The sequence below is a fragment of the Pavona decussata genome, unplaced genomic scaffold, assembly GCF_977016875.1.
Source record: "Pavona decussata unplaced genomic scaffold, jaPavDecu1.1 SCAFFOLD_61, whole genome shotgun sequence".
In the NCBI taxonomy this organism is placed as follows: Eukaryota; Metazoa; Cnidaria; class Anthozoa; order Scleractinia; family Agariciidae; genus Pavona; species Pavona decussata.
This window is the reverse complement of record NW_028145482.1, coordinates 970,685-987,022: the sequence shown is the minus strand read 5'-3', so window position 1 is coordinate 987,022 and position 16,338 is coordinate 970,685. Positions and strand designations below refer to the sequence as shown.

Genomic DNA, 16,338 nt, shown 5'->3' with positions numbered 1-16,338 from the left:
CAAAATTAAGAAATTATCGGACTGCTGGACACGAAGTGTTTTGAAAATCGTGTCCGGCAGTCACCGCAAACACGTAAATAATTTACAAGTCTGATGTGCCGAGATTTGCATAGAGTGCGGGGCAGTAAGAGAAATCGACACAACAAATTGACAACTGTAATCGGCAACTTCTTAGCGATCCAAAAAAAGATGTCTTTGTATAACTCGACTATTTCGCCCAGTAGACCCCGGACACGGAGTATTTTAAAAATCCTGTCCGGCTGCCGGACATCTAGACAAAGTCTCGAATATGATTTATGGGTCAATCTGATTTGGATTTGTCTTGTAAGGACAAAAATGCAAGTCACAATACTTAACCGACAGCAACTTGAAAATTCGGACCTCAAGTCTCTGACTCTTCTACTAAGCCGAACAGATTTAAGGGCGTTAATTCACACAAATATCCCTTTAAAGCCACAAGCCTTTTGCATAAATCTTGTTGTCAGGTTATCAATGACGCGTGTCTACAAACGCGTATTACAAGCTGGCTTGTGTTCGGAGACTGTCCCTCCACTTTTAAGACCAGTGACACATGTATGTAAACTGATTATAGTAGCTGCTGCTTGAGAAGAGAGATGCAACGATGAAAATCGAACCTAATTCGCACACTGCTTCAGGCGAATTTGACAGTTTCCTTGTTTTGATTACATTTAGGTCTTGCGTCTCTCTGAAGGCAGACGGAGTTAAAGAGTTCCTTCACCGTAGTGATTGGCATACTCGAACTTCGAGACAATCAGCTGATATAAGATCAGGATTTCATGGATGTGATCATCGTTTGAAAAATCTGTCAGGCCAGTCTCATTTAGAAGACTCAATCCCGCCTGCTCGGAAAAGAGCGGAAACCGAACTGAAGTTGCCAATGACGTAAATCTTGCATACCTCTATTAAATTCTCCACTGTCAATGCAAGTACATGAAGAGCTTTCTCGCAGTGAATGGAACGTCTCTCTTTTTCAAGTTGATAATCATACAAGTGCCCAAAAGACGAAAAAATGTTATGGTAATAGGCTTAATAAACTCTTCAAGGCAATTATTAAATTTCATGAGAAGTGCTCAGACAAGACTGAACAATATCGAAGTGGCTTCGCAAACAAAGCAATTTTAAAATTAACCTTTGTTGTATTGTAACTCAACATTGCGTTCCAACACTACTGAGTCGCGAAGGTCGTAGCACAATCTATTCGATTGATCAATCGTTGGATTAATTCGATCTAATCAGATTTGAAACCGACAGCTCAACAGTATCACGTCTTCAAGAATTGTATCTTTGTTGTCCTCTGCAGGCTGACAACTCGTCGCACTGGCCTTGAGTATTCATTGCCTTAAATATACATGTTGAGAATTACCCTGCACTCTTTGGATTGAGGTAAATTGAGAGTTTAAAGTTTGTGCATATCAATCTATAATGTACGGAATTTCTTACCTTGTTCCCAGATACTGTTCTAAGAACAGCACAATTTTCTAAACACCGCGCTCTCACTTGCCGAGACAATCGAATGTCTTGCCCCTGACGAAAGTCGACGGCACGGCATTGCAAAAATACTGCAAGCTGCCAGAGGAATACCGCGAGAAAAACAGGACGGTGAAGAGCGGATTGAAACATGGCAGACATGTTTTCGTAGCTGCGCAGTTACAAGTCACTGACGCGTATACAATCTCAACTAGTCACGCATTGTAACGCCTACGTTTAGCGACCTATCAACGAAAAATAATAATAAAAAAATTTATATGTTTCATCCCCTCGAAAAGTTTCCATATGCATGGCTTTGCATTTCTCCCACACACTTCTGCCATCAGATTTCTGAACGAAAAAGGGTCTAAAAGCACTTAACATGAGCCTACTTCCTTCCTACGGAAATATAACTTGAGAGGGGCTTCACGTAACCTTGGCGCAGTTGGGCGGGAATGGCATACAAGGTACATGCACTTCCTTGGGAGCGCGAAAAAGAAAAGTTTAAAGAAGAGAATGGTGTTCAGTGTATTTTATGGACAAGCACTTCTTTCTACTGTGTTAAACTTATGCACCAGTCAATTGAAACCCCCACCCCCCAGGTCCCGGGGAAGGGTGGGGGAAAATAGGGGCATCGAATCACTTTTGAACAACAAGCTGTCCCCTGGGGGTGGTGCATTTGACTGTTTTCGACCGCGGTTCCCGTCCCCACCTCGGGCAAGAGTGGAACTGGGCACTAGTACTTCACATGGAACTTCCAAGATGGCGGAAGGCGAAAGAAAGGTACGTAACAGTGGTTTGAATCCACGCATATCATGCTTTTACTTTACCATCCACTGCAATTGATATTCAATCTGAATCAAGTAATTTGTTTTCTATTGTTTGGATGTATTATTTACATTTAATTTCCATTGAAATTCAAATGGTATGCATGGGTAATGATGCGGAAAGGTCAGGTCATGAGCTGTTCTCTTCTTTGATTTCCTACAGGTTTTATTTCAATACGAAGAAAGCCGTAAGGTTCTTGACCTTCATCAAAATGAAGATGTTGCTGTAAAAGTTAAAGAGTGTTTTAGCCTGGACAGTGAAGCACGGATAATTTTCCAAAAGTATGAAGAAGACTGGGGGGAGTGGGTCGATGTTACCGTTCAAAACATTGAACACAAGGATAAAATCCAAGTGCATGTTTTGCAGTCGAAGCCACCTCCAAATGTTTCACAACCTACATCCGTCGATCAGGTATGTCTGCACTGATTTATGTTTATAATACTTTAGTTTTTGAAAAAGTTTTTGGAACTGATCTGTTTGCAAACCCTAATTGTTTTTGCTTTTTTTTTTTGCACAGCCCAAAGATTCCCTGCACACAACAAGAAATGAGAAGGGAAGTGTTAAAGGTAAACAAACTTGTCATTTGTTTGATTATTATTCTTGCCAAATAATAGTAGGATAAAACAAAAATCTGAAAAAATGTGGTCTATATTTCACATGTGATAGCAAATTGTGCATCACATTTACTTTAAGGTGCAGATACCTTATAAATGAAGTACTATAATTGACTAAGAATATATATTACAATGACCAAATATTTTAATACTTGTCTACTAAAGAAGCTGTTCTTCTGACAGTATGTCTTGAATATTTACTTTAATTTTAAATAAGAAAAATGAAGTTGAATCTTTTGATACTCCAATTATAGTGTTCATATTGTGAATTTTGTGAATAAATTTCAAGGCTTCTGCCTTAGAAAAATTTAAAGGAGCCCACAAGGCCAAAAACTGAGAAGTTATGAGCCCAGCCTGAGAAAAGTTAAATGTTAGGAAAAACATTTACTGGGCACCAAAAACAGTACCTTGGGTGTCCCAGACTACCGGAAACCTGCTAGGCAACAGCCTTGCATCCTAAATACAATATATAATAATTATTTTTCACCCTCAGGGAACTGTTCTGGTAGTGGTTCAAAACAGACAACCTTATTGATGAAAGATGGAGCAGTTTCAATTGGGCCTGCTTTAGAGGTAGGAACTATGCAATTAAAATTTGGTTTTCCAACAAAAATATTCATATCTCCTCCGTGGGTGGTAATGGAAATTTCCAAGAAGCAGGGGTGGGGGCCCAGAGGACCACTAGAAGTACAAAGAATGTATACACTCATCTGGTACCATTTGCAGAAACAAAACATTTCCTGAACTGGAAATTGAGTTTTTAGCCAGAAATTAAAATATTAAAATGTATAACATATTAGAATTTTAGAATTTTGTTCTAATTTGTTAAAGTGGTACTATGATCAAAAATATACATTTTCTGTCCTTTTCATATTTTGAAAATATAAGTACTTGTTTCTTACCTTGCAAAGTTTCAAGTCAAAACTCGTACGGGAAGTGCCATTATTTTAACTTTACATTTCGAATTCGGCTTGCCGCCATTACTCAATTAAAAAATGACCGGGACCGAACCCTGAGAGTTGGATCGAGTTTTCCTAAAGATTTTGTGACGTCAAAGACTCAACACGTCACTCAACACGTGCCGTTTGGCTTTGTTGTCTGTGTCCTGGAGGGAATAATAATCATGACGTGTTGAGTCATTTACGTCACAAATCAAGTCAAGTGTACCAGATCGCAAACCAGTAGAACGTGGGCTCGGATTTATGAACGGAGTAATGGCGGACGGATTTTACGTGATTTTCGTGGGTTTTCAGTCAGCTATTTCTGGGCTGTGTAAGAATATATCAATCTAATTTATAGCAATTCGCATTTGTCTAAACCTATTAAATACATTTGCACTAAAAAAAGCGAAAAAGAAATACAAAAATTTTCATCGTAGTGGCACTTTAAATTAGTATTCATACATGACACTTCAATTATCTGGACCTTATTTTCAGTTCTAGTCTGGGTCGTAGATTTTTGACTGCATTTAGTAGTTGTTGCTACATTGACATGTGTGCTGTAACAACCTATTCTCCCAGCTTTTTGTGAGAACCTATTAGTTGACTATTTTTATTTTCAAATTGCTAGAATATTGTTGGTTTGTGCTTTTAAAATTAAATTTTATTAATGAAATTCAGTTTAACCCTTTCACTCCTGAGTTTTTCTACCCCTTTTTCCAAACTCGTAAATAAAACCTAAATGGCAATGTATGATATACCATTTGAAAGGTCTTGACCAGTGCAGTCCTTATTTCATATCAAAATTGGAGAAGTAAATCATGGCTTTGACATAAACGGGCTGAAAATGTCAAAGTCAAAAAGTTCAGAAATGCCTCAATTTTCAGACATACTAGGTATACCCCCAAACTATAGCTTATTTTGCAGCTCTCAGTTAATAGAGTAACATGAGTTATGTCTCACACTGCAAATGTGTAAAACAAAAAATTGTCAAAAGTTCCAGGGGTGGTCATAGATACTAGAGGGGTACAATTTTATTCTGGAAATGAACTGATCTTTCCAAGACCATTTTTGTGGCAAAATTTCATTGAAATAGACCAAATATTAACAATTTTATGAACTTTTTACGTCAGCTGACGTAAACAGGTGTTAAAGGGTTAAGTTGCTCTTTAAAATGCAGTGACATCCAGTCACCCATGAAACTGAAATCTGAAAGAAATAATTATAAACAAAATCTTTCTAGTGTGAATAAGACCACAGACAATATATTTATGTTACTTGGCTTCCATTATTGTTCTCTAGAATGAGCCTTCTTTAGCAGACTCTAACAAAGTGACCGTCGAGTTGAATGTTGAAGATATCAGGAAGAGAAGTGTGCTGTATGCCAAAAGCTCAAGAACATACCATCAACGAATGAATGCGAATGCCTTTGAATTGTGCATTGAAAATCCCACTCAGTTAGATGACAAACAGAACCTTATAGAACTTTGTCGTAAAAAACTTGATAATGACGGCTACAATTACAGCAAGAAAAGATCAAGATCAAAATTGTTTGGAACAGGATCAATGGAGCATGGTAGCAGTAGCAAGAAAGTGAAAATGTCTGAGCACTTACGTACTAAGAAGGTTGAAGAACTCACAGATGATATAGCTAGCCTCGCGGATAGAATACGACTTTTGCAACAACAGAGAGCAAGAGATGAGCAACTTAAACAGTACATGCGAGCCTCTGCGGTAGAAGAGGAGACCACCAAGCTGCGAAAAGAAAAAAGAAAGCATGAAGAAGAGGTGTTGCTTATCCAGAAAAAACAGGCAAAAGCCAAATGGTACAAAGATAAGCAGTCAACCAGTTCCTCGTCTTCTGACGGGTCATCGTCTTCGAGTAGTTCAACTAAGACATTGACATCTTTCTGGGGAAAGTCAGTTACACCAGCAGAACCATTGAGTAAGGAAGCAGGTACAGCCAGAGGAAATTCAACTAAAGCTACCTGTACTAATCAGGAGGAAACACAGTCGTCAAGGGTTTCTGATGAAGTCGCCAAGCATTCTGGAGATAAACCTGGAGAGAATGATACACCAGAAAATGAGTCACAAGGAGACAACAATAATGGCACAAGGAGTGCTGATAGTGGGAGCAAGGCTCATTTTTTGTAGATAAAGACGCTCCTAGGAGTGACATTTATACACGATATGTGTCACATCTTTCTTCTTGTTTATCGGATGTGTCTAAATACAAAGTTGACGATGGTTTATATGTTGCGTTAATTAATGATATGACACTTGAAGAAGTTGCTGTTGCAAGGAGAGAATTTTGCTCTAGGAAACATTGTTCAGAATTACAAGTTTGTTCACAGTGCGAGGGACTGATTTCGTTTGCCCACGATGTCATAAATAATGGAATTGTTGAACTGAAGGCATTTTTTATCAAACACTTTCCAAAGGTCAAGTATATAAGTTCAAAGGCGGTAAGGCTGCTAATGCAGCTGCCACTTATTGTCATGGAAATTGCACCTGAAGGCCCAGGATCAAAAAGACTGTATGCTACAGAATTCCAACCTGGAGTTGATGCACAAAGATTTGTGGTCATAATGAGACAGTTCTTGCATTCGAAGAAAGCAAATGTCAGAGAAAAGCTTCCATCTAGACAAAAAATAAACGCCTTATGTGAACTAGCAACCACTGAAACAGATCGTCTGCTACTAAAAATGACTGCTTGTTCTGAGCTTAGCGCTAAAGAAGCTCGGAAGCGATATGGAGTTCAAAATCTCGGCGAAAAACAAAGGAAAATCGAAGAGACCCTTAGAAGGGCAAGTGAAATCAAACAAACAGTGGCAGAGCTTGCACGAGTCAAGGAAAAGGCACTTTTGCGCACCATTGGCTTTGACTACGAATCCAGTGATTCAGAGGATGAAAGTACTGACCTTGGCGAAGTTCAAGATGTTCAATGGATTTCGTCAGAAGATGCAACAGAAGATGAAGAAGAGTTTCCATTAAGTGATCAGCTGCATTCCAATAAAGGACAACATGATACAGACAGCTCAGACCATGGGAGTTCTTTTGTTAAGGTTGCACAAGAAAATGCAGTATCAAAGGAAAAAGGAACATCAGACAGGGGTATGTTTGATCCAGATGACACGGACATACTGAAAAATCCAACTGTAAATCCAGCACCTTCAAGAGAAACACTGTTGTTAATACTAAGAGAAAACAATCTTAACTGGTTTACATTTGTGGCTGAGCTAAAAAACATGTTACCAACAGATAACCCTGAAGTTTTAAATCAAATACTTGTTGACTTTGCTGATTTCATCCCCTATAGTGATCTTTCAACAGCAGAAGAGCAATTGATCGAAATTAGTAGACAGGCATATTTAGAGATTCAGCGGAAACAATCTCTAGGCAACGCCATATTTGAGACTGACAGTGAATCTGATGATGGAGACTGGTGTGAAATCAATGATATTTGTTCTGATGAAGCAAAAGAAAAAGTGCAACAAGAAAGAAAAAAAATCAAGATGGCTGCTAAAAGGGAAACTTCAAAGCTTATAGCTAAAGAAGCCCTTCTTAAACGCAAGATTCCAAAGAAAGTGTCTACCATTGTGACAAAGTACCCTGATATAGGAAAAAAAATGGAAGACTTTGTTCAGAAACACCGGGTTGGTGCAGACCAGTGGCGAAGAACTGGAGTTTTTACTTTCGCGAGTAATAAGAATTCTACAGGGCCTAAAGTAACTTACAAAAGGATGCAAGAGCATCTACAAAAGGAGTATGGCATATCGATATCGTATGGTACCGTTGTTCAGTTGTGTGCCGTGAGGAACAAGAGAAGGATTTCGGCTCAGCGTTACCAGGGTGTTGCAGCAATAACTTGCAGAAGAGCACGTAAAGGTTTTGATGTCAAATTCAATCCCGATAGCCGTTGGTCATACTGCTTTTACAAGGGCCTTGATATGCTTCAGCTAAAAGACGGTTCAGATAAAATGATTCTCAATAGAGACGACCAAGCAGGATTCCGTCTGGATAGTACTTACACACATAAGAACCATAAAGCTGTCTGCTTGGAAGGAAAGCCAGAACTCACGTCACATTCTGACTATGTAAGCAAACACGGAGGTCAACTTCAAACATCATCTTACTTATTCATGAAGACGGAAACCACTGGTCAAGTGTCTGTTGGGATTGTCAAAGCACCTGGCGTTCTACACGAGAAAACAGCAACACAGCATCTTGCTGACTTGTACTGTTTGAAAGAAAAAGCAGAAATGGATGTGTGTTTTGAAGGAAAGAACATTGATTGTATTAGAGTTGATGGGGGAGCCGATGAGGGCCCAAGTCATGTTGAGGTACAGTTTCGATGGACCGAATGGCATCTAAAAGAAGGAAGGGAATTGACACTGGTCACAACAAGGAACAGTGGTGCGAGCTGTTACAATCTTGTAGAGCTGCAGAATGGTGTTGTTGGCCGAGCGCATGCTAATCTCTTTATACCGTCGACATTGTGTGGATCTGCCGAAACTGAAACGGGAGGAGTATCTCAGGATAGATTACACGAAAACATGGAAGCAGCATTGCAGGTGTATTTGGATAGAGTCAATGACATACCATTTGGTTCATCTGTAATAAAAATGTACAGAGGTGCCACAGATAAGCATGCAACAGAGCTGAAAGATCAGAGACAGAATTTACTTGTGTATTTGAGGGGAACCAAAGCAGCTAAGGCCGAACTCAAGAAGAAGGAGCCAAATCAATATCATTACTTTGAACAGGTTTGGAACTTACGGAACCAGCACATGGTACCAAACCTTCCAAGTGGGTATGTGTTTGCTCTCAAAGCCTGTTACAAGGAGGGTTGCATCCATCCAGTTTGCAAGAACGGAAAACCAGCCAATGATTCATTATGGTTCCCAGGAGGGCCAAGTATTCAGTACCTGCCATTTCCAGTACCAGACCCTAAACGACCTTGGGGAGCCAAGGAATGTGACAAGTGCAGTGGTATTTGTAGTGGACACTACAAGGGACCAGAAGAGGTGCTAGCAGTGGATAACTGCAATTTGAGCAAAGCCTCCATTTCTCCTCCAAGTACTGTGATAAAAGATGCCTTTGACAAAAAACAAAAGGAATGTCTGGAACTGACGTCCGATGAGATAGAGAAACTAGCAAAGCAAACCTTACTCCGTACCGATGAAGTTGAGATGTGGGTAAGACACCTAAGTGATGTGAGGAAACATCGCCAAGCAGGTGCCCAGAAAGCTTCTGCAAAAAGAAAAGAGAACTCTCTCAAGAAGAAGTCTAGTAAAGCAGCTGTTGACACCCCTGACTCGTGGTGTATTTGTGGAGGGCCAGAGTGTGGAGACATGATTGCCTGTGAACATAAAGACTGTCCCATAGAGTGGTTCCATTTTCAGTGTGTGGGGCTTTCAACAGCACCAAGTGGAGAGTGGATTTGTGCACAGTGCAAGGTTGCAGCCATGGAGAATTCACCTCAGTAGACAGTTTAAGGTATTAAATTTCTAAAAAACTGAACTTGAGCCAAATAAACGGAGTTTGTGTGATAATATATACAGTGTATTTCAAATTTCACTAATTTGCAGTCTATTAAATACATGTAATGAGATGGTCATGACCAATAATGAAATACAGCATGCTTTTCCTTCGTTTAATAGTTGAACAAACTGTATGAGAGTGTGATTAGCATTTTAATCAAAGCTGCACAAACCTGGAAGAAGAACATTATTAAATTTTCCCATGTAAATGTAGGTCTTGCACGTTCTTTTCTTAGAACTTTTGATAGTATCAGCTTTCTTGCCCCAGGGGTAGTGGCGTTTGATCTGAACTCCAGCCTCAGGGGGTAGGGATATTGATGCCTTTTGACCAGAGCCTATGTCAAATCCCCCACCCTTCCCCGGGACCTGGGGGGTGGGGGTTTCAATTGACTGGTGCATTACGTAGTTTAAGACCTTAAAGGGGCAGTGTCACCTATTTTTAGTGTCACTTTGAATTGCCACAAACGTATACTTGTATCTATAGAAACGTTAACGTCAATTTCACAAACCTGTCACACAAGATTAATAGATCGGCATCCCCTTCGAAAACTGTATTTATTGTTATTATTTTTTATTCTATCATCATTTTGTTTATGAATGAACATAATTTAAAGAATGTTTTTGTAATTGTATCGCATTTGCTCTGTAAATATTTGATGAATTGTAAATAGGAGTTTGTTTTATATTAAAAAAACAAAAACAAAACAAAAACAAATGTTAAAATTTTGGTTCAGTTTTGTTACCAATAATGCTACAAGTGCACAGAATGCAACTTAAAAAAATTGGCCAGTTTTTCTAGTTCTTTCAGCTTATTTTGGAGAAATCACTAAAAAACGTATTATGGTTTACCCTTTCTCATTAAAGTCACTAAATATATATATTTTTTTCACGGTACTCTAGAAGTAACTTCATGTTAGAGAGAGGTTCGATCTTGGTCAAATATCGTAGTTTTAACCAAAATACAGCCAAATATCTGTGACAGTGCCCATTAAGGCCGCTTGATACTTACACTGCAAACCAGCGCATCATATCCTCCTACCTATTAAGGTCGATTAAATTATCTCTGTAATTAAAATAAACTAAGACATAGGCCAGCTTCCGGTGATGCGCGCTGCTCAATGACGGATTGATTCGGAGCACAAGATTCGGACTCTTCGACTAAGCCGAACAGATTTAACGGCGTTAATTCACACAAATATTCATTTAAAGCCATAAGCCTTTTGCATAAATTTTCTTGTCAGGTTATTAATGGCACGTGTCTACAAACGCGTGTTACAAGCTCCCTTGTGTATACTGCCCTTATAACGGCACAATTTTCTAAACATCATGCTCACACTTGCCGAGACAATCGAATGCTTTGCTCCTGATGAAAGTCGACGACACGGCATTGCAAAAATACTGCAAGCTGCCAAAAGAATACAACGAGAAAACCAGGACGGTAAAAAGCGGATTGAAACATGGCAGACATGTTTTCGCAGCTGCGCAGTTAAGTCACTGACGCGTATACAATCTCAACTTTTAACACAAACGCCTACGTTAAGCAACCTGTCAATGAAAAAAAAAAAATTTCTTTGTTTCATCTCCTCGAAACTTTTTCATTCGCATGATTTCTGCCACACAATTCTACCGTCAGATTTGTGACTTGAACTTAATGACCTTGACAAAGGGTCTAAAAGCAGTCTTAACATGCGCCTACTTCCTTTCTACGGAAATATAACTTGAAAGGGGCTTCACGTAAGTGTGATAGTAAACGAAAGAATCGTTATGATAACAGCTGACCTTGGCGCAGTTGAGCGGGAATGACACACAAGGTACCGATGCACTTCTTTGGGAGCAAGAAAAAGAAACTTTTAAAGAAGAAAATGGTGTTCAGTGTTGAGCAATATCTTTCAAAACTCCAATGCATGATCTATTTGAAGGGGTAGTGTCACCTATTTTTAGTGTCACTTTGAATTGCCACAAAAGTATACTTGTATCTATGAAACGTTAGCGTTAATTTCACAAACCTGTCACACAAGATTAATAGGTCCTTGAAAACTCTTTTTAATATAATTTCTCTTATCTTTTATCATCTTTTTGTTTATGAATGAACATTATTTAAAGAATACTTTTGTAATTGTATCGCATTTGCTTTGTAAATATTTGATGAATTGTAAATAGCAGTTTGTTTTATATATATATAAAAAAAGAAAAAAACAAACGTTAAAATTTTGGTTCAGTTTTGTTACCAATAATGCTACAAGTGCACAGAAACTAGTATAAATTATCCTTGGCTGCGGATGGCTAGGATGGAAATGCGGCGAGATTGCAACTTGAAAAAATTGGCCAGTTTTTCGAGTTCTTCCCGCTTATTTTGGAGAAATCACTAAATAAAACCTATTATGGTTTACCCTTTCTCGTTAAAATCACTTAATGTATTTTTTTTTTCACGGTGCTCTAGCAGTAACTTCATATTAGAGAAAAAAGTTTCTTGGTCAAATATTGTAGTTTCAACCAAAATACAGCCAATTCTCCGTGACATTGCCTCTTAATGATACTTACACTGCAGAACAGCGAATCATATCCTCCTACGTATTAAGCTAGGTCGATTAAATTATCTATGTAATTAAAATGAACTAAGACACAGGCCAGTAATGGAAACTGTTGTGATTTTAGAACTCGGCTTAATTAAATCCCAGTTGTTGTCCCCGCTCTGTTAAATCACAGATCAATGGCCCCAATCAAACTCGCTATGTCCCTGGGGTTGGGGGGGGGGGGGGGGGAGGAGGTGGGTGTGATGGCGTGGAGGGCCTAGACGCGTGGATAAAATCAAAGCGGACAGAACTAGGGAAAAATCGCGCTTTAACTGCGGGAAACATTGGCCGCACCAAGGTGGACCAAGAAAATGCCCGGCTTTCGGAAAGCAGTGTACACGAAGCGGGAGAAGAAACCATTTTGCGAAATGATGTAAAAGCAAGGAAGAAGCTAAGGCCACAAGAGACCTAGCGGAAGCAGGCGAGCGAAGATTTGACACGTCGTCTGACAGCAGTGACGAAGAGTCCACGTGCATGCTGCAAGAGGTAAACCCTATGGGACCATCGGACAATAGACCCCTAAAGAAAGTGCAAATTAGTGGCGTTGGCGTCACGGTGCTACCTGACAGCGGTGCTACGGTCAACGCTATGGATGAGTCAACGTTCAAGAAATTCGGCTTGGACAAGAAGTAAAGATTTTTTTTTTGTAATTTGTTTATTTTTATTTTAGCACACGTTACAATACTTAAAGAAATTTTAAAATTAACTAATTACAGTTTACAGTTTATCTACAACATACCGAGAGGAAACAAAGGAAAAGTTACAATTTACAAAACACTGCTCGGAATAAGTTACTTAAAAACGCGAAACAGTACTTACAAATAACTACTTACAAGAACTTATTTACAAAACACTGTTTTCAAAACTACGATTCGCAACTAGTGAAAACACAAAAAAAAAGGGAAAGACCGAAAAAATATTATGAAATAAATAGCAAATTTAAGGAGACCAAACTTAATGTAGGATATGATAAGGTTAATTTCAGTTCATTTTCTGCTAGGTGTTTAAAGCTGCTACTAACTTTTCCCATTTTTTAAAATGAGTAGCGAGTTTATCCCTCTCCCTCGCAATATTGATTTCGATATTACAAACACGTCTTATCCTGGCAATAAAGCCTCTCAACGAAGGTAAATTAAGTTCCAAGGCATTTCTTTACACAAATATAATATTTACCTAAAAGCATAACATGATTAATTAGAAAGAAATCTTCCGATTCTTCAAAAATTCCTAAAAAAACTTATCTCATTGAAGGATTCTAAAACAATGTTATATTCTTTGAGCCAGGACAAGACTTCTTTCCAAAATTCAGAGGACACTTTGCAACGAGAGAGTTAATTTTCTAAGGATTCTGGTTCTTCATTGCAAAAAGTGCTCTCAATTTGGAGTCAAGTGTAGTACGGAAAGGAAGAGAATAAACCTTTTTCTAATTAATGATCGTGTCTGGGTAATTGTCTGATATTTTTTGTTGGGCTGTCGGAGGGATTTGTTTTTTGCACAAAAACTTTAAGTTCCTCCGATAATTCGCTAAAAAACACACATTGTTCCGCACATTTATTTGGAGCATAAATATTCAGAAGGACAAAGGGTGAGTCCTGGATCTCAGCTTCTAGAAAAATGTAACGGCCTAGTGGATCAATTTTTGACGAAATTAATTTAAAATCTAATTGTTCCTTGACGAGAATCATTGTGCCTTTACTGTGACAACTGCCATGTGAGAAAAAGGTATCGCCCTTCCATTGTTTTTTCCATATGTTAACAACTTCTGGAGTGCTGTAGGTCTCTTGTAGAAAACATATATCAGCCTGACATTTATAAAGCCAATTAAACACGGTCTTTCGCTTCTCAAAAGAACGAATCCCTCGGACATTTAAAGATACAAGCTTGAAATTAATATTTTTAGACATCATATTGCGAGGACGAAAGGAGTATAAGCCGGTGGGAAAAGCGACGCAGTGAGCTACATATAAAGTGAGATAACCATTCATTCAGACAAGTATGAAAAGGTCGAAAAAAATAAGAAAACATAGATGTGAAGGCCGAAGTTGTTAAAGTTGTTAAAAAGGTTCGCAAGATTCACACGTTTAATGCGACCTCGAGGGCTCCGAACTATAGTTTGAGAGAAAATGCAAACTATGGCGTGCAAATTAATGCATTTTCGCCTGGTGAAGTAGTTTTATGTAAATTTTAGCAAAGTCAACACAAGCAAAAAACAAAAAACTGACCGGAAAAACAAAAATATTTAAGTATATATATGTATATATAGATAATGATCCTTACGCAAATAAATAATTCATCAACTGACTAGCGAAATCCAAACTTATTGAAAAGAAAAACCATAAGCTAATAATGCTAAGACTAATAAGATTTAGGTAAGCTTGGATGTTAGCTAATCACTGACATGTTGCCGTGGCAAAAGATAGTCCGGCAGGTTGTCTACTGAGTAGACAGTACTATTGACTGATATATTTTTACCTTTTATGAAAACTTTACCGATGTTCAGTTCCTTGGCTTTCCTATATGCGGCGCGGAGCTTCCCACGTTGCCTTGCTGATTCCGCGGAGAGATCTTTGTCAATGAATACAGATGAGAAGCGAGAACTGTCCATTAGTTTCTTCCTGTTTTCCAAAACCCAATCGCTATTCATTCTTCAGACGAAACGAACTAAAATTGGTCGTGGACGTGCAGGTCGTGATGCCCCTTCTCTTGACTCTGTCGAAACTTCGTTGCTCACAGCACTGTTCGAAGAAGCTGTATTACTTGGATTTCCCGTTCGATGTATTGGGTGGAACATAATATTTTCTGGACATAATAGTTTCTGAACATCTGATACTTTACGCGAACAGTCCACACTGCTCTCTCCAGGATTTTCGGGAATGTTGTAGAAACGAAGATTTTCTCGCCTGGAGTAATCTTCCATCTTAATAAGACGATTTTTAAGAGCGCTAATCTCTTCATTTAGTTTGCTTTTTTCTCTGGTAGTTGTGTCGCACTGGTCTTGTAAATCTTTGTTCTTCTGTTTAAGTGATTGTACTTCTTCCCATACGGCGTTCAGCGACTTCGTTACTTCGCTTAATTCTAATTTGACTGCCTGGATTTCACTTTTCAGTTCGTCCTTTGATGCTTTAATGTCTGCGTGGATGCTGGACAGCTTTCCCAGGATCATTGTGTCTGTTACTTCATCTTCAGGGGACGAACTTGATCCACGTGCACGTTTCTTTTCTTAATTTTTAGGCATTCTTTGGTCCGAGAAACTTAATTTGTTGTGAAAACAGCTTCCACGAGTCAATAGGAAGTAATTCAATACTAAACCAGTACAAGTAAAAATCCTCAATGTCACGAAAACGCCATAGTTTGTTGGACAGTCAAAGAAACGTACTAACCGCCATGACAGTTAGCCCCAGTCCCCCCCCCCCCCCCCCCAACCCCCAAAAAGTAAAGATCAGAAAATCAAGATGCCAAATAAAACCGTACGGGGCTGCTTCAGAGGCAAATACGCTACCGGTGCTGGGTTGTTTTGAAGCGCTTACGGAATCTAAGACGAAAATGAAAGTGGTCACGTGGCAGCTAATAAAAGGAGATACCCAGACCGCACCGTTGCTTAGTTACATAGACGGAAGAGACCTTAGAAAGATTCGGGTCACTCACACGATTGCAAAGGAAAGCAATCAATCTGAAGAAACCGACAATGTAAAAGAAATCGTAAAGGAATTTAAGGACCGGTTCCAAGGAATTGGAAAGCTAAAGGGAATTCTGATCGATTTGAATGTAGACCCTGACTTAAAGCCGGTCGCACAGCCAAAACGCCGTTCAGTGTACGTCAAAAGATGGAAGATGAAATAAGGTCAGCGAGCCAACGGGATGGGTGTCACCACCTGTGGTTACCCCTAAGAAGGATCAGAGCCAAATACGCCTGAACGTGGACATGTGCGTGGCAAATCAAGCAATACCCCGCAGACACACCCAGCACCCCACGATAGACGACGTGGTCAATGAACTTAGCGGATCAACTGTGTTTTCGCACCTGGATATGAGCAAGGGATACTACCAACTGGAGCTTGATTTGAGCTCGACGAACATTACCACCTTTTCGACTCACGTTGGCTTGTACAGATATAAGAGGCTGAACTATAGTACAAGATCACCAGCAGAGATATTTCAAGAGACTATCAGGGAGGAATTGACGCACGACCTAAATGGAGTCTTTAACATTAGTGATGACATCATTGACATAAGGGTGGCACAAAAGAACATGATGCAAACCTGAAAGCGCTCCTCGGGAAAAGTTGCGAAAAGAATGTGACATTCAATAAAGCGAAAGAAAGATCGCGTGGTTTACTATGGCTTGATGTTCTCG

The 16,338-nt window shown here is 39.2% G+C and overlaps 3 protein-coding genes across 6 annotated transcripts in view; 2 read left to right on the top strand and 1 right to left on the bottom strand.

Moving 5' to 3' along the window:
* LOC146478974 (uncharacterized) overlaps positions 1-1,905 on the bottom strand; it is a 32,358-nt gene extending 30,453 nt beyond the window's left edge. For 2 of the 4 annotated variants that reach the window (XM_085111254.1, XM_085111252.1), the window contains exon 1: positions 1,462-1,905. In XM_085111254.1, the coding sequence (XP_084967380.1) occupies positions 1,462-1,650 (189 nt within the window). In that variant the 5' untranslated portion in view covers positions 1,651-1,905. The remainder of the gene's footprint in view (positions 1-1,461) is intronic. The other 2 variants (XM_085111255.1, XM_085111253.1) reach the window with 2 other exon arrangements.
* A 139-nt stretch (positions 1,906-2,044) lies between these two features.
* On the top strand, positions 2,045-6,022 carry LOC146478973 (uncharacterized). The gene is made up of 5 exons (XM_085111181.1): positions 2,045-2,271; positions 2,479-2,727; positions 2,834-2,882; positions 3,424-3,503; positions 5,171-6,022. The coding sequence occupies exons 1-5, from the start codon at positions 2,251-2,253 to the stop codon at positions 6,020-6,022; spliced, it is 1,251 nt and encodes a 416-aa protein (XP_084967307.1). The 5' UTR covers positions 2,045-2,250.
* Positions 6,006-9,809, top strand: LOC146478972 (uncharacterized). The gene has a single exon (XM_085111180.1). It carries the CDS (start codon positions 6,142-6,144, stop codon positions 9,355-9,357), a length of 3,216 nt encoding a protein of 1,071 aa, XP_084967306.1. The 5' UTR covers positions 6,006-6,141; the 3' UTR covers positions 9,358-9,809.
* Positions 9,810-16,338: the final 6,529 nt, after the last annotated feature.